The sequence below is a fragment of the Branchiostoma floridae genome, chromosome 8 (genome assembly GCF_000003815.2).
Source record: "Branchiostoma floridae strain S238N-H82 chromosome 8, Bfl_VNyyK, whole genome shotgun sequence".
Classification (NCBI taxonomy): Eukaryota; Metazoa; Chordata; class Leptocardii; order Amphioxiformes; family Branchiostomatidae; genus Branchiostoma; species Branchiostoma floridae.
Window position 1 is genome coordinate 2261208 of NC_049986.1, and position 25804 is coordinate 2287011.

General features: G+C 40.4%; 3 protein-coding genes and 1 long non-coding RNA gene across 5 annotated transcripts; 1 reads left to right on the top strand and 3 right to left on the bottom strand.

The window, feature by feature from the left end:
• Positions 1-1703: 1703 nt before the first annotated feature.
• Positions 1704-3420, bottom strand: LOC118420494 (beta-1,4-galactosyltransferase 1-like). Its single transcript, XM_035827325.1, has one exon. The coding sequence runs from the start codon at positions 3070-3072 to the stop codon at positions 2023-2025; it is 1050 nt and encodes a 349-aa protein (XP_035683218.1). The 5' UTR covers positions 3073-3420; the 3' UTR covers positions 1704-2022.
• A 3308-nt stretch (positions 3421-6728) lies between these two features.
• On the bottom strand, positions 6729-12169 carry LOC118420475 (beta-1,4-galactosyltransferase 2-like). 2 transcript variants are annotated; one of them, XM_035827300.1, is made up of 2 exons: positions 9865-10599; positions 6729-7980 (listed from the first exon to the last, which is right to left on the bottom strand). In XM_035827300.1, exon 2 carries the CDS (start codon positions 7905-7907, stop codon positions 6771-6773), a length of 1137 nt encoding a protein of 378 aa, XP_035683193.1. In that variant the 5' UTR covers positions 7908-7980; positions 9865-10599; the 3' UTR covers positions 6729-6770. The 2 variants fall into 2 exon arrangements, 1 of the variants encoding a protein (XP_035683193.1); XR_004831742.1 differs by having other exon boundaries at positions 7728-7980; positions 9865-12169.
• A 4463-nt stretch (positions 12170-16632) lies between these two features.
• LOC118420566 lies at positions 16633-18486 on the top strand. Its single transcript, XR_004831747.1, has 2 exons — positions 16633-16811; positions 17422-18486. It is a non-coding gene; the product is annotated as an uncharacterized LOC118420566 (long non-coding RNA).
• Positions 18487-22962: 4476 nt separating this feature from the next.
• LOC118420480 (beta-1,4-galactosyltransferase 2-like) lies at positions 22963-24532 on the bottom strand. The gene has a single exon (XM_035827306.1). It carries the CDS (start codon positions 24295-24297, stop codon positions 23029-23031), a length of 1269 nt encoding a protein of 422 aa, XP_035683199.1. The 5' UTR covers positions 24298-24532; the 3' UTR covers positions 22963-23028.
• Positions 24533-25804: the final 1272 nt, after the last annotated feature.

Below are 25804 nucleotides of genomic sequence, written 5' to 3' on the forward strand. Positions count from 1 at the left end.
AATCTCTAATCAGACGTGTCAGCTAAAGTAGATAAAAAGAGAAAAAATATTAGTTGCCATGGGATTTCAGTCAGTCTTTTGCAGTCTATCCAGCGCCGGCCGGTCAGTTCCTTCGTAGGCCAGTTAACCCTTACTAGCTATAGGCTTTTATTCTTAACTTGGCCAAAGCCCCCTATTCTCGCTTACTATTCGGCCAGCCCTGAGTCTGGTAGAGACTAAATAATTTTTGACGAAGCACTATGAAAGTTGTGCTGGAAAGTATCACAACAATGTACATAATTTTATTGTTACCTTCACCAATAAGGTTAAGATGTTTTGGTAGCGTTCGTGGTTTTGTGGGAAACACACGTTCATGCAATCGTTTACTTTTTGGCTAGGCACTCTTTAAACAATACATGAATTAGACCTTAAAGTCTTGAATAACGATACTCTATTTGCCTTGATTGTTTGGCGAAGGCTTGTTTTCGTGGAACTCTAGTTCAAGGTGGTAAAAGAAGCACCTGGACATGAAATCATTGATATAGTTCTGGCTATTTTCCGACTTTATTGCCCCAATTATATTTCAATCATTAACTTGTCTTTCTTATAACATCGTGCATAACAATAGCAAATTTATGAGGCATTAATGATAACGTTGGAAAGCATATAGAACTCTTGAGTAGAATGTATTGATATTAACGATGCAGCATTCGAAAGATATGAAATAGAGGCTTCTCATTGGCTGCCGTCATACGCCTATGACGTAGTTGCACTGAACCTGTTTATTATTAATCTTTCGTTTGTGATAGACAGTTGAACTTTCATTTTTTCATTTCTTTTTTCAATGGATCTCTTGAATAATACATGAATAACGTTGTCTGAAGTTTCATCTTTGTCAAGAGATTCTTTTTTTTACTCATAACGGTATTGCTTTGAGAGACACAATGAAATAATCTTTTGTATGTAAAATAATATTATAACGATATAGTTCGGAAGTATGTAAAAGGAGGAAATATCGTGATCGATGTTGAAACGAGGTATATTCTACCACGACGTGTATAAACGCCCACGTTAATGATTCAAATTGACGTCCGGTTCATACAAAATTTATACCCATTCACTAACATCAGAGGAAAGGGCTTGGACGTCTAATGTTTAATCATTACAGCTGGGAATTCACGAAAGTCAAAACGAGCCATTTGCACGGCATCAGTTAGTACAACAAGCGTACTATTTGTCCACAATGAATTGATTATTATTGTTCAACCATACAAATCACATGTGCAACAAAAGCAACATTGTACTTTACTCCTTTGGGGAGCAATGTGCTAGCAGAGATATTTGCTCTTCGCAGTCACGCGTGCTGTTCGCTAGGTTTAAACACACAACTTAACCATAATGGAAAATACGGCACTGTAACTTGGGACTTTCACATTTATAATTAGGTTCCGTGTGGTCTATACTTTTGCAGTTAGGTAGGCCAGGTCGCACCCCACATTGACCGAATTAACGTTTCAACCAGTAAACTAGGCCCCAATACACCTTTCTCATGACAGACATGATAGACCTAAAACGAGTTCAATGCGGCAAACAAATGACTGTCCATCATAATTAGCAGTTCGGCCAATGATAACCTGCCAATTAGGAAAGTGACTAATAAGTGAATGGCTACAAATCCATCAAAATTTGCATTATTATGTTTGTTTTTTTTTTCATCTCTTACGGGACTATGAGATCAGTCTACGCTACTCTAAATCGCTACATCTTTCAGTGCATAACACTACTTGTAATATTTATTCTTCTATCTTGTATTATAAAAAATTGTGTGGTTTGGGGGAAAACTAAATGGGACCTGATTTCAGAAATAAGTTTTGTCTGTTTGCCTCATTGACCTCATCTTCGATCTGTCATGGCCGCCGCGTGAGAAAGGTGGACAAATTCCTAACGGTTTTACGTACTACACACATGAGAAAACGTTCCGTTATATAATTTCTCTGTGACTGATGATTTATAAATCATACAAAGCTATTTGCTGCACGATCGCTAATCGGTTGAGTTTGTAACCAATCTATTTGTAGCCTGTATTTTTCTAGTAGCAACGAACACGGCGATATGTGTGTAAAGGTGATACTGATGTACCGACACTACCTGGTAGTCCATATCATGTAGATTATTCAAACCATCATGGCCATATCTATCCTGTGACGTCTTCAAAAGAGAAAACCTGTAAGGGTTAAGTTTAGTCTGGTCGTGACGCATCATTTTATACCTAGCCACTGTCTTGTCTGGACGAGTAATTTTCAATTTCTTGTGGAAAAGCCGCAAGTACATATCGTCGTCCGCCCCTCCCCATCCACAGTACAGGTTGGAGTACCCGTTCAGGGTTTGGTAGTGAGACGCCGATAGAAGTGTCACACCACCGAACAACTGTTTATACGGCAGCGTGTAGTTGAATTTGTCTATAGCTACGGATAAATGTCTCGGAGATGAAGAACAGGAATATTTGTTGCGGTCATCCTCCAAAAGCAAATCCACGTCATGAAAAACGAAACAGTCGTAGCTACGATTTTTGAGTACCTCGGTAAAACCGACGTTGTACAGCAGGCCCTTCCAAAACATCGGTTCGTCGCCATATTGTTCGATGACGTAGACTCCGTAATCCAACAGTTGTCTTTTCAGTATGGGGTGGATGTGGTTCAGGAAAATGTGGAGGTGTTCACGGCGATCACGATAAGGCACCAGGACGGCAACTTTGTGTCTGGCGGTGCAGTTAGGAGGGCGCCAATATCCCCCAAACGTTACGTCTAAATGGTCCATGGATACATCGCCCAGTACAGGTGCCTCTTGTAGATTTACGTTCACGGGTCCCGTTAGATTCGGCGGGTCTACAGGACAAGTATCGTCAACATCTCTGTCTTTCCATCGCAACGACGAAGCCAGGAGTAGTAGTAACAGAAGAGTGGCGAATACTTGAAGTATGAGAGTCTTCCACCTGCGTCTTTTAAGGCGTGGTAATAACATGGCCGTCTTCACACACCGGGTCCTCAATAGAAGGTCTTGCCGCGTGTTTACGTAGAGCCTAACATGGCGCATATCATTCCTTGCTTCCCGGATTTGTTTCACGACTTACTTGAAGAATGATGCAACGCACTAAAAAGCAAAGCCTTGCCCGTACCACAAAGACCGTATTCAGTTCATACCATGCAATGTAGTTACTGAATGGTGTACCGCTTGTACTTTGCACTCGCCCACTCCAGTCACTTCACGTGGGACCGTGTAGCGTAGGGGCAGTTTCTTCGGCCCGTGACTGAGAGGTTGCGGGTTCGAATCCGCCTGCTGTGTTACCGATCTTGTGCCCTTGGGAAAGGCACTTTACACGACTTTCCTCACTTCACTCAGGTGAAAATGAGTACCTAGCTTCGGCTCGGGCCGTCCTTCGGCTCGGGCCGTCCTTCGTTAAATGGAGGTCCCGTGTTCGGGGAGAGCAACACCCCAAGCACGTTAAAGATCCCGCCACATGTGCGAACATCCACCAGAGCGGATCAAACCATTCCGGCCAAAATAGGGGTAGGGAATCTCCCGAGCAGCCCTCGTAACCCCTGCTTCGCCTATTGGGTCAGTTAGTCCTCACTCACAGTGAGCAATTGGGCAGGTCTCAATCATGATATTTCTGACCTAGGGCGAAGAGTTGCTGTTACAGTTCTAATCATGTAACCCGTAACCTTGAGTGGCCTTCAGGCCTTACGTGGTGACCATTGAGTAAAAAAAAAAAAAGTCACATGTTGACTGATCGTAAACCGTAGTAAGTCAAGCAAGATAGTGTAAACAAAGGTCACCAAGTCGTGTTACCCTTTAGCTATGGATTACATCCATCCCTGTATCCACCGCTCCCTGGCCTCATTCAAAAATTAATTAATGTTTGTTTCCCGGTGACAAATAAAAATTGAGACGATAGCATTAGGCCATGTTGATTTGACTACTAGTATATGGATGACATCCTCTGGGAACCCCAAACCTGGGAACCCCCGAACATGCGAATAAAAAAAAGTTTGGCCCCCAAAAAAGTTGCCTTCACTATGAAATCTAAGTGGTCTGGAAGGTTGAACAAATGACAAGATACAGCGTATTGAATACCTAAGAATAAATTCTTTACTTTTTGTTTTCACATCTTCTTCTTTGACCTGACGCTGAATTGAATTTGAATTGACGCTGAAATTATGTTTTCTGATATATATAGATATACAAAAAAAAAATCATACAAATGAAGCGGTTTACTGGGATGTGGCACTTGGAGCCAGCACGTGAGAGTTAGAGGATGGATGAGGGACAGGGTTCGTGTCCACCCTATAGAAATATATAGATAGGGGGACTCAAAATCTGATCGTTGTGAGGTCTTATTAAGACCAACCCACTAGCTCAACTGCTCACTAACTAACCCCATAGGGACCAACAGGAGTACCGGGGTTACCCAACTCCCATTGAGACTTTCATGTAGGTTTTGATCCACATCCACTTGTTTCTTTGTAGCCAAAAGCAGCCATACGACATGGGTCTTACTAAAGAGTGCTTGAGACTCCGGCAACGCTCTGTTTGTCTAAGGAACAACTACCATAGCGCTCAAGTACTGGTGCGGTGTGAAAGACGAGTGGCTGTATATACACTAACATAAGACAGGTGCAAATGCTTATAGTGCTTTTAGTGTATTGAAGAATGAAAGCAAAGGAAGGAGGAAAAAGCTCGGAAAGAAAGAAACATGAATCCTGAGCAGCCTAGGTATGAAAAAGGCCAAGAGACTTTATCTGTATTGCCAATAGTTGTGTTTCTAGGGAACAGAACTATGCACACACTTAGAACGAAACAGAAAGTGAATGATTAATGCATTAGCTCTGCTAAAAGCCTTCTAAGATATCTAAAATTAACCCAGAGTCCATATTAGTCTGAGATAAGTGGCGTCATTGACATTTTAGTGTTCAAATCGAACAGATTAACAAAACATCTACATGTAAGTACTTGGATAAGATGAGAGAAAACTGGGACCATAGTGAAAAGTTTAAACTTTGTTCCAACACAAGGGAAGAAACTCACCATAAATTTTCGGCCGAACACTCCGACCTTCATCAGATGAATGATTCGCTGCTAATCCGGAAGTCGTCGGATGACGTCAGGTAGCAGCGAATCATAAATGGCGGGAAGGCGAAACCTGCCACCGTCACGGTTCAATGAGGGTTGATGTGCCCTGATGTAGATAGCCTCCTTGACGCCCCTCACGAACCAGTCCTGTTCGGAGTCCAAGATGCGAACTTGGTCCAGAGATACGGAGTGGCCCGGAGATTCGACGTGTATATGCTGAGACACTTCTGAAGATGTTGAACTGCGACGTTTATGTTCCATGAAACGGGTTCTTAATGATCGTGCCGTTTCCCCGATGTAGGACTCGGTGCACGGACCTCTGAGGTTCTGTCCCGCACAACGAATATGGTAAACCACGCCGCACTTGTGTTCTTTGGGCGTCTTATCCTTAGGCGCCACCAAAAGCTGCCTAAGTGTCCTAGTCGGCCTAAAGCAGAGGGGCGTCAAGGAGGCTATCTACATCAGGGCACATCAACCCTCATTGAACCGTGACGGTGGCAGGTTTCGCCTTCCCGCCATTTATGATTCGCTGCTACCTGACGTCATCCGACGACTTCCGGATTAGCAGCGAATCATTCATCTGATGAAGGTCGGAGTGTTCGGCCGAAAATTTATGGTGAGTTTCTTCCCTTGTGTTGGAACAAAGTTTAAACTTTTCACTATGGAATTTACCAACACAGATGAGCTTTCATTCGGATAAAACTGGGACCACACTACAACTATAGTATAACGCTGACAACTCTAGTGGTATCACTGTTGACATTGTCGCCACGCGTCAGCCCAATATCGGAACTTCAGGAAAAGAACGCTAGGTGGCGCTTATACACGAAAACACCCATCAGTTACATGTCGGCAAATGTGAAGGGAGGAATGTGCTCGAAATGTGGACAATATGATCAGAATATCTGACAAGTGGAGTGTGATTTTGTATCAATAGAGAGGGAAGTGTTGTCTTATGAAGTACTAGTTCACACTGTGTATTATAACAGAAACATGTTTAATACATGTACTAATATCTTTTCTATTAGAACAGTAAGTTCGGCGTATAGTTTTCACATGGCGACAGCAACTCTATAATTTCAATCATTGACTTTGTCTCCAATGTTTACTGTTTAAAGTCACATTCATCATTTTATTCATATTTCTAATGTTTTAGCCAAAGTAACTTCACATTACCTACTTTTACAGTTACTAGTACAATGTACTTGATATGATTATAATGTATTCTACTTAATGTAATAGTAAACGTATATGATAATTATACTACTCAATTTAGCATTTGGATTTAAAAAGCTTTCATCTGATAAAACTAGTATAAAGCTAAGAAAACCAAGTGAAAGACTACTAAAGGAAGGGAAAAGTATATGCATGTTTGTGATTGGAGTACTATATTCCAGATCTTCGGGAGGTATCTCACTGCACTTGGGGCACCGGTGCGGCACTGCGGGGTTAGAAAGATTACTCAACGAATTTCAGAGATAAAGACCGAATTTTCTTGTGTTTTGTGTATTTTTCTGTCTTCTAGGTCATACTATTACGTATTACGCAATATTTAAATTATAAGAAAATCGGCGAAAATAACACAACAGCGCCGCAGTGAACGAACCCAGCAGTGCCGCACCGGTGCCCCAAGCGCAGTGAGACACCACCTTTAGATAGTGTTACATCCTATGTTTCCTATGATATCTCTTGCCAACGTTAACTACAATGTGAGTGAACAACCTTTGGCGGGACATTGAGGTTATCTTAGCCCTGACTTTCCCAACGTTGTTAAGACCGTCCTTATCGGCCCTTAAGTCAGACGTCTTAAGAAGATTAAACCTCTGTTTGTTCTCATCACCCAACTCATGTTGAAACATCGTGTATCTTCCGATGTCTTCGTCTGGGCGCGAGATTTCTAGCTTATGTTTGTGCATCCTTTTGTACATGTCGTCATCCTCCCCTCCCCATCCACAGAACAAGTTGGAATACCCGTTTAGAAGTCTGTACTGTGCCGGCGTCATAGCCACCACCCCGCCAAATATGTTCTTGTATGGCAGCTTGTAGTTAAACTTGTCTACAGCCACAGACAGATGCCTTGGAGTGTCACCACAAGTGTATATATTTCTGTCGTCTTCAGGTATAAGGTCTACGTCGTGGAAAATGATACAGTCGTAGTCGCCATCTTTTAAGACAGATATGAAGCCGATGTTGTAGAGGATGCCTTTACAGAACTTCAGCTCCTGGCCGCGCTGGCCGATGACGTAGATAGCGTAATCTCTGCCTTGCCGCTGCAGAAATGGGTGCATGTAGAGGAGGAACATCTTCAGATGAGCCCGCCTGCCTCTGTACGGGACCACGATGGCGATCTTCTCCCACACATTTGTATCAGGAGCCCACTTCCCTCCCACCTTCACGTTATCAAGCATATCCATCCAGGGGTCACCGAGAACTGCAGACTCTTCTCCAACCTCTTGGTCATCAGTTTCGTTACTTAAAGACAAGTTAGTGTCCACGATATCGTCTTCTACATTCATCAAGGGCTGGTCATCTTCTGATGAGTCACGAAACGCCGCCATGATTGCTTCTGTCCGCGAATTTTTCACGTCGTTGCTTTGATCATCCGGAAATTCGTTGGGTTCTCCTTCGTCCTTCAGTAGATGTTTCCCGCTTGTCTGGTGAAGGAGTCGTAGAAGCAAGACGACGGACAGTACGATCAGCAAGACGGCGTTCCACTTGCGCCTTGAGAAACAGCGCGTTAGCCGGACCATCTTGACTTCGCCTTGGACACCCTTCTCTGCAATACCTGCCGTTGACATCTACTGTACAATGATGCTCGTTTCTCTCGACCCAACTGCAGCGTTCGATACGTTCACAGCCAGTGGAACTCTGCTAAGGGACAAAATGTGAAATACAAGTTTACTACTGTTCAGTGTTAGCAAGTACGTGTATCTCAATAGATCAAGTCAGCCTGAACGTTTTGTGATGATAAGGGCGTAGTCACGTAGGTCGTACGATCGTCGCATGATCGCTACCTTTGAGCATTTTGGAGGACAAAATGTACGTCTCCTGCAAAGTTGAACTATTTTGGTACACAAAATGTGTGCTGTTTAAATTTTGGATTCTTGTTGGTTGTTGGTTATGTCACGGCCTGCTTGAAAATGCTATGGCATAGAAATCGTGCGACGATCGCACAACCTATGTGACCGCGCCCTAAATTATATTGCTTGAGAAAAATAGACTGTTTTCCAACTCGAGAAATTTCACTCGCCGAGACGGGGAGTGGTACCGACTTCTGACGAACTTTGACCTACTACTGACGTTACAAGAGTATATAAATGACGTATCTTTATGTTATTTTTATTTGCAGAACTTGGGTCAGATATAGCTGAAGAAGATATAGAGATTCGGTCGAAAATTCTGGGTTGAAGATCATGAAATGAAATCTCATATATGTTGGAGAACAGCTTATTTTTCTCATCAAGGTCGTTCAAGTGTTTGCGGTTTGGTTTTATGCACTCAAGAAACTTTACATCCCTCAACTTTCAAACACTTTCTCCATATATAGACGGGTAGATCTAGAGCTAACGGCACCAAAATACATGATAAAATCTCTTCTGTAAGTTTGTAAAAGATATCGTTTGTTGGGATACCGTTGTGGACTTAGATACTATACGCGTGCCTAACACATACATGTATAGCTTATACAAAACCGTATATTTGTTGTTTACCAAGGCAAACCATATCCTGGTTACGTTACAACAACGCCGTTCATGTGATGATGTTCACAAAATGTGGCCAGGTCGGTAACATCGATCTATCCACCCATATAATATGCGGCTATTAAACATCTCCAGTTTATGACTATGGTGAAATAATATTATATAGATTAGGTAAGTGTCTCGCAACCTTGTTTGAAAGGTTTTACCTCAATGTCAAGGGACCGGTGTAACCTCAATATTTTTGTTTGATCTTGTCGAAACGTTATCAAGCCATTTCGTCGCCCAACCAAAATGTGTACAAGAGCATGAGTAGTTTGGTTTTTGGTTCATTTTGGTAATGAGTTAACGTGCAACTACATGTATATGCCAGATATGTTGTTATTACATTTACAACGTCTAAATGGCCATTTGCAGATTGAATATTCAAGCACTGTCAGACTTTTTTCAGTTTTACCAGAACAATCTATGAATTGTCTAAATAACCTTGGATCGATTCTCTTCCAGTGCACTGTTGCACTTTTGCGATTTCATGATGAAGTTTTGACTTGACTTTTAAAGTTCTTGGGACCCATGCCAACCTATACACAACTGTGGCGTAACTGGTAGAGCGTTTTGCTTGGAATCTAGAGGTCCTGAGTTCGATTCCCGCCGTGCCCCCAATGTTGTGCCCATGGGGAAGGCACTTTACACGACCTTCCTCACTTCACCCAGTTGTAAAAAATGGGTACCTGACTTCGGTGGGGCAGGTAAAAGGAAAGGCTACCTTTACCTTCTGTCTGTACTGTAGTGTGTATGTGGCACTGTTAGTATAAGTTACTAACTTTAGCGCAGTGCCTTTGTCCTGGTACCATCTGGATATTAGTTCGCTCTATGTTCGCTTCTGCTATCCTGAGAACAGCAGAGAAGCGATATATAGTGTACAGAGCTAGAAGCGACTGTATACAGTATATAATGAACGCCAGAGCAAACTACTTTCCGGATGGTATCCAGGCTAACATTGTCATTGTTTGTCCAAAAGCATACAGAAAAAAACAAGGGTGCGAATCTAACTTACCAGGATACAAGTGTCGATCCCAAGGTGAGACTATGTGGCACAGGGCTGTGTTCTGGCTGCTTTGCACGGTGACCTGTTACTGAATGAACGCGTTAAAACTAACTCGGCGCGGCATATCCTGTTTTGGGTATGTCTATAATGTTTACGGAACGTGTGAGGAAGGTCTATAAACAATAACAGATATCGCCTATATTACAATTTTTAGACTAGAGGAAAGAAATTTGAGAAATTTACAACTGAGCCCTGGAAAATTTGCAAAAATGCCTGTAAAAGTGCAGCATTTAATAATCAGTGTGCTTTGTGCTTTAAACAACCTTATTAACGTCATGCAATAATCAAGTGTTATATATTACCTATTGAATGATAAATAAAAAACTGAATCCAAACTTACGTGTCCTTTTACAAATTATAAAATGTTAAATTTGAACAACGGGGTCTTAAGCATTCTCATTAATTTAATCAAGACGTGTGTGTACTACGAGTAAGTACATGTATGTTGGATAAATATGTATAATATTTTCCTGTTCATTAAAATATCAATGCCAACTTCAACAGCTCAAGATCACTATTATGCACCATCTCTTTTCCTTGACTAATATGCGAGTATATAACCATCTCATAAATTTCATTAAGTGTACTATGTCGGATTGAGTGCATGTAGATATATATGCTGGTCCTATTCATTTAATTTTATCATTAAACATGTATATGTATCATTAAGATATCAATGTCAATTCCAACAACTCAAAATCACTATCTTGCATCATCCCTTTTCCCCATGTTAACTAATATGTGAGTATATAACCACTCTCGAGTAACCGAAGTAATCTTAAAATGTTCCCTTTGCCGTTTAAGACTGTTCAGGCCGTCTTTACGTGCCCTTAAGTCCCACACGTCAAGAAGATTACGTGCGTTGGGGTTTTCCGGTGTCCTGTTGTGTCTCATCATCTTATACCTGCCGACGTCTTCGTCCGGTCGGAAAAGCGTCATCTTTTGTCTGTACAACCGCAGAAACAAGTCGTCATCTTCCCCTCCCCATCCACAGAACAAGTTCGAATATCCGTTCATCTTTTCGAACTGCCATGGTGTAAAAGCCACTACTCCACCCAAGAAACGCGCGTAAGGTAGCGAGTAGTTATAGACATCAATAGCAACCGACAAATGGCTAGGAGAACCTTTACACGAATAGAGGTTTTCGTCGCTTTCGGGAATGAGATCAACATCGTGAAAAATGAAACAGTCGAAACCATTATCTTGTTTGGCCAACATGAAGCCGATGTTGTAGAGCAACCCCTTGCAGAACAATGGTTCGTCCCCATGCTGTTCTATGACGTAGACACTGTAATCTAGATTTTGCCGTTGAAGAAAGGGGTGCATTATGAGAAGAAACATCTTTAAATGCTTTTCTCTTTCTCTGTACGGTACCAATATGGCCACCTTCTCCGGTGGGTGCTTTCGACTCTTAGCTGGACGCCATTTTCCTCCCTCTACACCCTTTAGCTTAGCCTTCCACGAATCCTCGAATATGAAAGACGTTTCGTCAGTGGACTGCTTTTTTTCGGTATTATTAGTGGATGTCAAGTTTGCAACAGAAGAGTATTTAGTAACTTCGGTCAAGTTTGTGAAGGTTTTTGAAGCGTTGTTCCCCCATTTAACGGAAGACGAATCTAAAGAAAAGTTTTGAGCCACAAAAGTTTTCTTGGATTGTTTGATGGACAAGCTAGAAGACGCAACCTTCAGTAGACTTTGGTTTCTCGAAGCCACATTTACTGACAAGTTTTTCGTAATTTGTAGAGGTGTGTGCAAGGTGTTGTTACGCTTTATATTTTTGGATACTTCCTTTGGTGTTGTCATAGCATACGCTTTTGAATTGTTCTTCTTCCAGGTAAAGTAAGACAAGTCTGACGTTAAGTTTTTAACTCCAAACGTCTTCTTGGATGATTTCACGGATACGCTAGAAGACGCGATCTTCAAAAGACTTTGGTTTCTCGACGCAATACTTACTGACGAGTTTTCCATCATTTGTAGAGGTGTGTGCAAGGTGTTGTTGCGCTCTGTATTATGGGGTAAATCCTTTGCCGTAGTCATATATATGGCAATTTTCTCTCTCAGATTTCCCCCCATTATTTCATCGTATACATAATCGTCCACAATAGGTGGATCAATCTGTAGTCCTTCCTCTATTAGTTCCCTAAACTTCTTTGTCCTCTTTTTGGTTTCTCGATGAAATAGGCGTCGAAGAAACAGGAAGGACAAGACAGATAACACCAGGATCCTCCACTTGCGTCTCCGGAATTGTGAGAGCCGAACCATTTTTATTACCTTGATGACAACCGTTACGTCTTATCAAATCGACCAGGACACTTGAACGCGTGTAGAGTGTAGACATCCAACTTTTCTTGTTCAAATATTCACTCAGGCCCAGTCGGTGACAATCTTCTGGCGAGAGGAAAATAGCATAATAGATATATGAATATGAAATATCATCCTTTATGGTAATGGTAATAGAGTGTTTATAGTAATATATGCTCTCGAGATTGTTTGTGCAATTTCTAACATTGAATAACAGTGAGAAAGAGAGAGAGAGAGAAAGAGAGAGAAATAAAAGAGACGATGAGAAAGGAAGAAAGAGAGATTGACAGACAGAGGAGAGTGCTTTGGTTCATTCGTTTTATTTATCACTCGTCGTATTCAGTTTGATAGTGCAATATTTCATTTACTGGCAGGGTTACATATTCAGGCCATACCAATTTTATTTGTTGCTTCTCGTCTGTCCATTTTTTTTAACGTCCCGAGAAAAATAATACAGATTTTGCTATCACAAAACTGTAAATATTACCATTCAGAGACACATGCACATAATTTCAGTGTAAAAAACAATTTTATTCACAACATTAGTAACAAATCAAAGGAAGGGATTCATTGCATAAAACATACCATTAAACTCCTCAGGCCTTTTGAAAAAAAGAATTTTTTTTTCACCAGTCGGTCCAATTTTTTTTTAAATCAGAGAAGCAACAAATAAATTCAGTGTGGCCTGAGAAACAACCTCTATCACCTGACGGGTTTTCATGATTGGTTAAATTCATATGAAGTCACTAATACTGTCAATGTCTTTTAAGTCCCGAGAGATGTCAGAAATGTCCGGTACACCTGGCGAATCTAAGCGTCAAAACATTTTAAACACCCTTCCAGATAATCATTTCAAGAAGGTCAATGTCAATGAGCGCTGTTAATTCGTCAAGGACATTCATACCAGGGCTCGAAATCATTTTCGTCAATGACGTACTTATTACCACTGTGTGGATCTGTCAGTCATCAATATCATAAAATTGTGTCTACGATTTGCTTTAAAGAACTGTTTTGCCAAAACATGGTATTTTCTAGGATACTGATAGAAATGAGAATTATAGATATCCATACGTTGATGGTGACTTTGCTATGTTAGTACTTTGCTAACTTATGACCTATAGCATATGAACCCTATTCATTTCTAGCTTACAAAATTGGCTGAAAGTTTGTAATGCTATGTTTTCCCCCTACAATTTGCATATAACTGGTGGGTATTTCGAGCCCTGTACGATACATAAACACACACATGGTCTCTGCCACGTCGAGCTGGTTTTCCCTATACAATGTATACTACCTGCCATTGTGACCTTCCTCTCACACATACACCAACATCGCTATAATAACACCTCACGAAATCCCAACTACAGGGTTCACACCTCTCGGAATACACCTATACTTATACCATACTAACCGTCTACCTTCGTGTCTGCAACCTTCACCTCTAGTTTAACAAACTCCTTTTCTGAGAAAGGATTTGGAAACGGATTATCAGTTAACCAAGTACAAAGAGAAGCCAAAATGTGTAACGCACCAGAATAGCAGGTGTAGAGATCCCCTCAGACAGAGATGTTGTTTACGTGGCTGGAGTTTTCAGCTGTACAGGACTACGTGTTTCTTACACACTGGCGAGGTAAGCCACGTCCTGTTATGGTATATATCATTTCGTGTTTGGGAAACATACCCAAGCGATATGGAGACGATAACACGTGGAGGACACTGCTGTTTATCATACAGTAAATCATTGAATGAATGTATACGTAGGTATTTTGTCTGTCTTTGCCTCGCTTTGTGAAGCGTAGATATTATTTTAGGGGCTGTCTTATAACTGTTCTTAATGTGTTTATGGACAAGGGTTAGCGTTTGACAAAGTTATTGCATTTGGATTGTGTAGCGTATGGGTGCTCAAAAAAGTCGGACGCACTTAAAAGATGTAGACTTGTTTATTCATTCGCTTCACAAATACAGAGATGGCACGAAATAAATTAAAGCAATCTTGCAGTTGAGGAGACTGACATGGGCAGCTTTACAATCACAGCCGGAGCTTTTTATGCGAACACGAATTAATGGATCTCTTTCTGTTGATCCACCGTAAACATGTGGCCACGTCAGTAAGTTTTCATAACGTTAAAAATGTATGATTTACGCACATAGTTGACAGGGTTGTTTTTATAATCGAAAAAAAAGCAGAACCACTTTTGATAACGCTTGTTAAACGCTGAAAGACGAATCCTTTCGATACTAATGAAAAGAGGATTGGATCTAGAACAGATGTTACTTAACTTATTTATCATCCAATTACGTGTTATTTTGTAAATGTAGCGAATAAAGACATCTGTCAGGTCTTCATCTGTAAAACTTGGTATACTTTTATAACGTGAGATATTACTAAGAAAGTTCATTAAAAAACCTACGTCATATTATAATGTTTTAACCCGTTTTATTGTTTTAAGACCAGTAGTGTGTTTTTTTTCTGGTGTTTGTATGAGTGTGTGTGTGTGTGTGTTTGTGTGTGTGTGTGTGTATGTATTTATGTATGTGTGTGTGCGTGCGTGCGTGTGTACAAATCAAGCAAACTATCCATATGCATCATTAATCTAGGTTCGGTTAGGCTTTGTATCATTGGATATCTACTATCCCACTACTATATAAGATTTACCTACCCTTTCCTTACGAGCGTTTGTGGCAATTTTGGAGTAAGCGCATTTTTATCACATTGCATATATATTCTAACAGTTGACTGAAAGAGGATCCCGTTAAGCCCGTATATATATACGGGTTGCACATATTATGATGACTTTACAAATGTATGTGGGTCCAATATCTTTATAACTTTTGGGGCATTTCTCACTGAAATGTGGCACACCGCAGCAAAACGCATCGGTTGGGGAGGTAAATCTGCAGCAGCAGTACATAATACTATTAATAGGTCATCTTTTACTGATCTGATTATTTTTTCCAGCCCAGTACAGCCCTTGTTACTGTATGGGTGGACATAATAAAGTTTATTTGCAAGTTCATGCCCGTAGGCTAATTGCAAGTACATGGAAGAAACAAAGATAGGGGATATGTATGAAACAATGAACAGTGATAAACATTATTGAACAATGAGACTACTCGAATAATAGTGTTGACTATATCTAGATAGACTAGGTTTGACTTCTCCTTTGGAAGCAGAAGAAGACAATGAGCCACACTTATTCTACAATTTGTAAGTTTGTGACTTTAAGAGGCTTTCTGTTCGTTCATAAATGTGGGAAAGCTGGGGAATATAATTGTGGATCTCTTTAAACAGCGTGACTCTTTCGGTGTTGTTAAATGAACACTTGGAAATAAAATGTGTTTCGTCCTCCACTGCTTTAGATGCACTGTATTTACAATCTCTTTCGCCCACTTGTACCACCCTCTTTCTATTCTAATTAATTAACCAGCTTAGGGGGTTTAAATTGGCAATAAGATTCTCAGCAGGACAAGGATTAAAAACGTTAAAAGATGGATAGGGAACCTTACTTGAAACTTTCATATTTCATTTAGGCCAAACATTTTCATTATAACGGAGTACATGTCAACTTAACGTTACGTCAATTTCTCAAATGTAAACCAACATTTTCGTATATGTAGTATTTGTCCAATGACGCTAAATATTGAAGAGTTATATACTAACAGCCGAACGCTTATACTGATAAACTTGATCTTGTTTATCGTATGCATTGGTACATTAAAAAAAGATAACTTCAGATATAAGGGGTACATCTGATTTTATTTATTGCACGATTGATGAACTCAATACTGTTACATCGACGACTCTGTCTTGTATTCTATAAGCTGAAATTTTGATAAAGAAAATATCAACAAAAACGGCTCCATGTGAATCCATAGGATTTTACCTTGGTCAATGTTGACCGAAGGAGGCCTTATAGCATATGGTTAATCCATATGTGTTACCGTAGTACCCCAATCTTATCATACTCCACTTGAAAGATGTCAAAATTGTGCGTTTGTTCGTTTATCATGTCTTAATTAAGATTTAAGAAAAACACAAGTTGACACGTAGCATTGCCGATAGTCGGCTCGATCCGTAAAGCCTCCTTCACACGAGAACAAGAATGAAAATTCTTTTCTATTCCTCGCAATTCCTGGCAATTCGCAGTGTGTTCCAGAAATTCTCACTGCATTGAATGGCATTTAAAGTGGATTCTAAATGTATTTCAACTGTTCTAACTGCAGTATGACCGCACTCTACGGCCTTATTCGAAACAGTCTTGACCAATTCGATGGGGCATGCCACTTCGAATGTGGCCAAAAGAATATCTGGAATGCAGTGAGAATTTCTCGAATACACTACGAATTCCCAGGAATAAGCCTATTTGCATTTACCAGTACGCATGCGCGGAATTTCCTTAGCAACGAAAAAAGTGAGATAAACAAGTCGCGTTCGACAGGGCAGTGTGTGTCCAGGTTCAATGTTCAAGTGTCGAGATTTTTAGCCTCTACACGGCGTTAACGGCAGCTACCCGCCTGGATCTGATGTTCCAACGATGTCCTAAACCTTGTGTACCTGAAACACCGTGTTCAGTTTCGCTTCAGAGGAATTTACGGTACGTTTTTTGACGGTATCCAAGCAAGTGTTACCATAGTTAGTGATAACGCATGCATCCCTCCCCCATGCACGATGCCATCTATCTTTGCCGCTTACTTCTAGAATTTTTGTCCATTCTCACTACAGCCAGGTTTTTGTCTGTAAAGGTTACCAGTGTGACATAATTAGGAAATTTCAACCTACGTATGTTATAAACCGTAAAAATGTTAGCTAAAATGCACGACCTTGTGTCTTCACAATAATGAAAGCCGATATGGTCACTGTCTCGTGATCTCTCGTGTCCGGACATGACCCCACTTGCACTGACTGAGGAGCTTTCGTACTGTGACCAACACTTCGATTAGAAAGATAAAAAAATGTTAACAACCAACAGCGAGTACACTAATAATCGCAGTAAATGGCTTGGATGTCCGTATTAGTATTAAACTGGTGCATTAGGTTGAAAAATTGTACTAATAAATGTGCAAGCAAGGTCGCTGCAAGTTACGCAAACGTGACGGTGGGGAGGGGTGCATGTAGAATGTGCATTGAAGTGTATTGCGCTTTAAAGCTGTATTTTTTGTTTTAAGTGTTGATATTTGCTTTAATGTTTCTTCCTTTTTTTTAAGGTGCCGGAGTTCAACATGAGGCTGTGTGCAGTGGTCGGCTGCGGTAATGGAACACATCAACCAAGGCGGTTTCAACCTTCTTGTATCAACTTTAAAAAAAGGAAGTCAGGGACATGTCCAAATAAAAACATGGAACCAAAAAAGGGATTTTGATGATGTAAATGTCCCCAACCTTTCCAGCTATGCATTTCCCACTGACAAGAAAGACCCATGGTCGGACAAAACTGTTCTTGCTCACAGATTGCCAACACTTGGGTTCGCTTCCTGTCTGTTACACTACAACCACTGATAGTATGGCCAAGTAGAGCTGCAATTTCCAAGACCTTGCCACCACAGTTCAAGAAACAATGTAGTAGAATAAGATGCATAATTGATTATACAGAAATATTTATTGAGAGACCTAGATCTTTAGACTTACAAGCCTCCACATGGTATGACTATAAAAACACAATACTTTAAAGCCGTTTGTAGGGATCACACCAAATGGGCACATCTCCTTTCTTTCAAAGACCTATGGCGGAAGAGCCTCTGATGTGTTCATTACCTGGGACTGTGGCTTTTTAGATTTGGTTGATCCAAATGACGTTATAGAAATAATGGCAGATAGGGGATTTCCAATCCAGGAGGGCCTGATGCTGCTGAATGCAACACTAGAAATACCACCAGCAGCATAGGGGAGGCGACACATGACAAGAGACAAAGTAAAGAAAACAAAAACTGTTGCAAACTTGAGGATCCGCGTAGAGCGTGCTAACAATCGACTGAAGGACTTCAAAATCCTGGAGGGTACATTTCCCATAACACTCATGTCAGCAGTAGATGACATCATCAAGGTCTGTGCTGCATTGGTTCGGAACCTGCAGCCAGACTTGGTCAAATAAACAGTTGGCATACAAGCCATTCAAGTTGGCAGAGATAAACTGTATTGAATTGCTGGCAGCTGAGTGCCAGTGACTTTTTTAATGATCCTTTACTGATTATGTTGTGATAGCAGGAAACTGTGACCGATGATAATAATGACAATGTAATGAAGATGTAATAGATAAAAGTGGATCCTTTCTGTAACATGTCCTCAAATGTATTCTCAAACATTTTTCATACATTAAGAGGCTCTGTCTGTAAAAACCAAGCATAGGGTGGCCAAACTAAAAAAATCGATTTTCCTTAAATTTTGTGTGGTGGTAGGGCCTTGGCCCAAACCTACAAAAATGGCAACGTTTTAGATCTGCGGTCACCGGTTGCCATGGCAACGGCCATTTTTTAAAGTGGCGGATTTTCACCAAGGGAAGGCATGGTCGCGTCCAAAATAGACCTTCTTTGGACTCCTGTAGCCCCCACAAATTAACAGATATTTTATTGATTCTCGCATATGTTATTACCCATATTCTAATGAACAAAATGATATATAGTGATGCTCAAAATGTTTTTGTAGTCAGGTGCAGCAGATGTTTGAAAATGATGTGTTTTCGAGAATTTCCAAAATTGGCAAAAATCCATTTTTTGACCATTTTTATTGACCATTAGCTCATTAGCAGGCAAATCAATTTGCTTCATTTTCGGCACAGTTATAGTTTGAACCTTTGTATACATCATATGTAAAAATAAATTTGGGCCTTTGACGTATCGGACCGTGGTGGCCCCCAGAGTAAACCAATATTTCCATTTCAAGAAAATCGTAACCATAGAATTATTCCTGGAAAAACAGTCATAGCTTACCAGAAATGAATCTCATTATCATTGTATGTAACAGAGGAACTTACCTATCACTTATAAAAGCAGGGTTGTTTTAGATTTTTTTATAATTGCCTTTAAAATGATTTTATTGAGTTTTTTTGGTCGTTTTTAGACCAAAAAATGTATCTTTTGGCCCCAGCACCCTGGTATTACAACCAAATGACCTGAAATTTGGTATGGGAATGTCCTGGACACGTACACACATGGGTTGATAACTGGTTTGCAATATGATAGAACAAAATGCTGAATTTTGTGACTTTTATGGGGCATTTTTGGCCCCAAAACTACATTTTTGGCCCCAGTACCCTGGTTTTACAACCAAATGACCTGAAATTTGTTATAGGAATGCCCTGGACACATACGCACATGGATTCAATAACACTTTTGGCATACTGTTCAATAAAATGCAAAAGTTTGTGATTTTTGGTTTATTTTTTCCCCCAAAAAGTACATTTTTGGCTCCCCTACCCTGGTTTTACAACTGAATGAATGATCGATAGCAATGCCCTGAACATATGCACACATGGATTCAATAACATGTTTTACATACAGTACAACAAAATGCTTAATTTTGAGATTTATTTTACAAAAAAAGTCATTTTTTTGCTCCTGTTCCTTGGTTTTCCAAGTAAATAACCGGTAAAAAATCGGTATACAAATGTAGAATCGCCTTTGAAATGGCTTTTATAACCCGTTTTTGCATACAGTGCAACAAAACGCTTAATGTCATTGTTTTACCCAAAGTACATTTCTGGCTCCTTTTTGTAATTTTTGGCCCCAAAAGTACATTTTTGGCCCATTAAACCCTGGTTTTACAAGTAAATGAAATTCGGTACAAAAATGCCCTGGACACATGTACACATAGAGTCAATAATAATTTTGGCATACTGTGCAACAAAATGCTTAATTTTGGTCATTTTTTTTACTAAAAAAAAGGTACATTTTTGGCTCCTGTACCCTGGCTTTACCATTGAATGACCTGCATTCGGTATTGGAATGCCCTGGACATATGCACTGATGGATCCAATAACAACACGTTTGGCATACAATACAACAAAATGCTTCATTTGTTATTTTGGGCCATTTTTTTAAAACAAAAAAGTGCATTTTTGGCTCTTGTAGCCTGGTTTCACAACTAAAAAAATTTAGACGACTTGAACTTTGGTATAGGAATGCCCTGGACATATGCGCACATATGTCCAGGGCATGCTTGTCATACAGTACAGCGAAATGCTGAATTTTGTGTGTGTTTTTTGCCATTTTTTTTACAAAAAAAATATTTTGGCTCCTGTAAAATAACCTGTTTCTCCAATTAAATAATCTGAAATTCGGTATGGGAGTGCCCTGGACACTTTAATAACACTTTTTGGCAATTTACAATTTACAAAGACACGTCATCTTTTAACATCTGCTGCACCTCACTACAAAAACATTTCGAGGATAACTTAATATCACTTTTCTTATTAGAATATGGGTAATAACATATACGGGAATCAATAGAATATCTCTTACTTTGTGGGGGGTTTTGGAGTCCAGGAGGTCATTTGCCTGTAATGCCTAATAGGGAACAGGAGCTAGAAATGTACTTTGGGTAAAGCAATGACCAAAAATTACAACATTAAGCGTTTTGTTGCACTGTATGCAAAAACGGGTTATAAAAGCCATTTCCAATGTGCTCCTATACCAATTTTTTACCGGTTATTTACCGGTTATTTACCAGGGAACAGGAGCAAGAAAATGACTTTTTTTTGGTAAAAAAAAATGGCAAAAATCTCAAAATTAAGCATATTGTTGTACTGTATGTAAAACATGTTATTGAATCCATGTGTGCATATGTTCAGGGCATTGCTATACCGAATTCCAGGTCATTCAGTTGTAAAACCAGGGTAGGGGAGCCAAAAATGTACTTTTTTGGGAAAAAATAAACCAAAAATCACAAACTTTTGCATTTTATTGAACAGTATGCCAAAAGTGTTATTGAATCCATGTGCGCATGTGTCCAGGGCATTCCTATACCAAATTTCAGGTCATTTGGTTGTAAAACCAGGGTGCTGGGGCCAAAAATGTAGTTTTTGGACCGAAAATGCCCCAAATAAGTCACAAAATTCAGCATTTTGTTCTATCATATGGCAAACCAGTTATCAACCCATGTGTGTACATGTCCAGGACATTCCCATACCAAATTTCAGGTCATTTGGTTGTAATACCAGAGTGCTGGGGCCAAAAGATACATTTTTTGGTCTAAAAACGACCAAAAAAACTCAATAAAATCATTTTAAAGGCAATTATAAAAAAATCTAAAACAACCCTGCTTTTATAAGTGATAGGTAAGTTCCTCTGTTACATACAATGATAATGAGATTCATTTCTGGTAAGCTATGACTGTTTTTCCAGGAATAATTCTATGGTTACGATTTTCTTGAAATGGAAATATTGGTTTACTCTGGGGGCCACCACGGTTCGATACGTCAAAGGCCCAAATTTATTTTTACATATGATGTATACAAAGGTTCAAACTATAACTGTGCCGAAAATGAAGCAAATTGATTTGCCTGCTAATGAGCTAATGGTCAATAAAAATGGTCAAAAAATGGATTTTTGCCAATTTTGGAAATTCACGAAAACACATCATTTTTAAACATCTACTGCACCTGACCACAAAATCATTTTGAGCATCACTATATATCATTTTGTTCATTAGAATAGGGGTAATAACATATGCGAGGATCGATAAAATATCTGTTAATTTGTGGGGGCTACAGGAGTCCAAAGGAGGCCTATTTTGGACGCGACCAAGGCCGTCCCTTGGTGAAAATCCGCCATTTTGAAAATGGCCGTTGCCATGGCAACCGGTGACCGCAGATCTAAAACTTTGCCATTTTTGTAGGTTTGGACCAAGGCCCTACCACCACACAAAATTTAAGGAAAATCGATTTTTTGAGTTTGGCCAACTTTTTCTGATTTTGCTTGGTTTTTACAGACATCAGCTCTTAAGTTGTTAGTTCTGTAAATTTATGCTGCCATACTGGTGGTGATGTAGGAACATATTTTTTGGAATAAAATCAACGGGATCTTACTTTTGCCTTTGTTCATGAAGTGGCTTGTGTAATGGGAAATGATTTATCGAACAGACAAACTAACAAACTAGCAGTAGGAGCTCACAATAATTATGTTTTCCCGATATGGATAAAATTGCTCTTGCTGGTGTCTTCTTTTCATTTCTTTTTCTACTGTCAGGAACCAATCAGAGCTTATAACTGCCATGAACCAATCAATTTTAGAACTGCATTAGCAAATTAGCAGTATAACTATGAAGAACCGTCCTGTGTCTTAGCTCTTCATGTGTATAAACTTCCGCCTCCTCGAGCTCATCCATTACGGCCGGAACGAAAATGAAAAAAAAAAAACTCCACTTACTTCATATACTGTCAGTAAAACACAAACACACGTCTTACACCAGACTTCAAAAACTTAAAATTATCTTTATTCTTAACTGACAGTTCTAGAATCTTCTTTAGAACAGGTGTACGTTCGTACCTGTCAGGTGGGAACACCTGCGGCGCCGCACGGCGCGGCGCGGAGCGCCATCTCCTTAAACAAACGCTGACACTACACACGCGTGACGCAACACTGGGTTGGCAAGTTATCTCCCAAAATGGCGGATTTTACCCGTCATGCATTTCGCGCCGGTAATTGCGAATAGGCTTATAGAAAAGACTTTTTCATTCTGACGGTATTTCGGCTCATTCCTTCTCGTGTGTAGGGATATAAGGTCCATTGGGAATTCCCACCCGAATGTGGCACGAATTTTGTACTTCATTCCGGCTGGTTCAGCTTGATTCCTGCTAATTCGGTTTCAGTGTGAAGGCCCTATTACAGCTGCCTTAGTCGTCTCAAACGAGGCAAGTGCCTCGCTACTTTACGAGCATTTCTATCCGCAATGTTTACCAAGATATGGCTGAAGAAACGCTGTCTGGAGGTAGAAGTCATTTGATACCCCATTGTCTCTAGACTGCTCAGTCCATCCTCGCTCGCTCTTTTGATCGACGTTTTGAGAAGTGCATACCTGGCAGGATTCAGAGGCGTCTGTCTGTGTCGTAACATCTTATACCTGGCGATGTCTGTCTCAGGACGGGAGACTTTCAACTTATGTCTGTACAGTCGCTTAAACATGTCGTCGTCCTCCCCACCCCATCCACAGAACAAGTTAGAGTATCCGTTCAGTTGTCTGTAGTGGGAGGTTTTCAGGGCTGTGACTCCACCAAATAACTGTTCGTACGGTAAGGTGTAGTTGAACTTGTCGATGGCGACTGATAGATGCCTTGGGGAGTCCTTACAGGTGTATAAGTTTCTGTCCTCTTCAGGAATGAGATCTACGTCGTGGAAAATGAAGCAGTCGTAATCGTCGTCTTCTAACGCTGCGTTAAACCCGATGTTGAAGAGTAAGCCCTTGCAGAATAACGGTTCGTCACCGTGTTGTTCTATGACATAGATGCCATAATATCTTCCTTGGCGCTGAAGAAACGGGTGAATGTAAGAAAGGAAAGTCTTAAGATGCTCCTCTCTGTCTCTGTATGGGACCAATACGGCGATCTTCTCTGATATAATAGATGAATCAATAGTAGATGGTTTCCATTTTCCACCAAACGGTACATCGATCGATTCCAAATCTACAGTAAAATGCCGTCCAATATGCAAAGAATTGGTGAGCCCCAGTTGTTTTCTTGACGGCCGTTTTACTTCATCATTAGATATCTTCTTAATTGAAAAGTCCGATTGATGACTACTCCCAACTCCCAGTTCTTCTCTTGATCTTATATTTCTTCTCCATTTCTCATCCTTTTCCAACATACCTGTCACTGGTGGAACACTTTTCTTCTCGACGTAAGCTATTTTCTGGAACAGCCTGCCAGCAGTCGATGTTGTTGGCTTGTTGTTTTGAGTCGGCGGTCCAGACCCTTCGACAGTCTTGAAAAGGTGGTTTTCTGCGCTCCCTAGGCCTCTATGCACAGTGGTGGGTGTAGTTGTTTCTTCTCTCAGCTGTTTTGTTGTTGCTAAGAAATGAACGTACGCTCCGAGACAAAAACTCCCGATGATCTGCAAACAGACAACACAGCGCCACTTCGCTCGCAACCTCCACATGATGTACCTGCTTCTTAATAGTAAGAGACACTGTACAACATGTATATGCTCTCTTCTTCAGTCACCACCCACAACACAGTCACCGCTACCTTACACAGACTGCCGTAAGACTGACTGCTACCTCGGGTGTTACCCCTGAGGTAAGTCTACATGACAATACCACCGGTCATCACATCAAAGAACAGCTAGCTTTGCAAGTAATCCTACACGTTCATCCGGCCCACTAGTAACGCCCCACTGCCTACTATCTTTCATACATCAGCACCTTCCAACGAGATTTGGTCAGTTCTTTTCTATCTTTCATACATCAGCACCTTCCAACGAGATTTGGTCAGTTCTTTTTGCCACTTTACATGACAACAGAAACCTGTAACTTATCACCCTGAGCTTCGTGACTTCCTTAATGCTAAAAACCATGGATTAACTAGAAATGAAAACAGATTTACTCCCTGTTCAACTCTTATTGAATTATTGAAGACCATTGCTCTTTGTGGCTTATGATAGGCGATTGTATAACAACAAATGCATGATGTGGTACATGTGGCCAGCACTCTCACCACAGGAAACTTCAGATCCGGACTGTGGTTCTAGCCGAGAAAAAAAAGTGGTCGGAGATATTTTAATCGCTGACAATGTTTTTAAAGACCTTGTCACGAAAGAAACCCATGTCAAACATTCAGGACCTTTCCACGACTTGTTCCCGACCACTTCCCAACTTAGGTTGGCGCTAGGTTGGGGACCCATCCTGTTCTATCTACTGTAACTCCAGTTCGGTATTCCGATCTCATACAAGCCGAATACGACTTTCCAGACTTGATTTTTTTTTTCAAAAATCATAGTTGGCTGATGCAGATTACTTATAGAGATTAGTTGGCATTAGTAATCTTACCGACCATAGATGACCTTAGGTGGTATCTCACCGCACTCGGGGCACCGGTGCGGCACTGCGGGGTTCGAGAATTTTCTTACGTTTTGTGCATTTTTTGTCTTCTAAGTCATGTTTAACGTATTACGCAATATCTAAATCGTAAAAATCGGCAAAAATAACAGAATTTAACGAAGTAAACGAACCCCGCAGGGCCGCACCGGTGCTCCAAGTGCAGTGAGATACCACCATGGTCTGGAGGGTCATGTTCAAAAATGTAAGTCAGTGCTTTAATAAGTATGTCAAAATAATCTTTTTCATAAGTCTGCAAATATGATGCTGAGTGTATAAACAACCTTACAGTATAATGGGTCTCACTAAGCCCGTACCACCCACAAGTACACACGCACAGAACTGTACGTTACGCCACGTGGCTATCGACAGCTAATGTAATGTAGATTTTCTGTATCAAAAAGATTGTGAGGTAGGTGTAGTAGTTTTAGTCTGACAAAAGCCTTTACATTGTTCAGATAACTTGACCTTCTTTTTCCCACTTCTTTGTCCCGGTTTTAAAATTTGAAGAATAACTTATGAAAAAAAGCGCTGTGTACCAGCATCGAAAAGACAACTACTTTATAATTT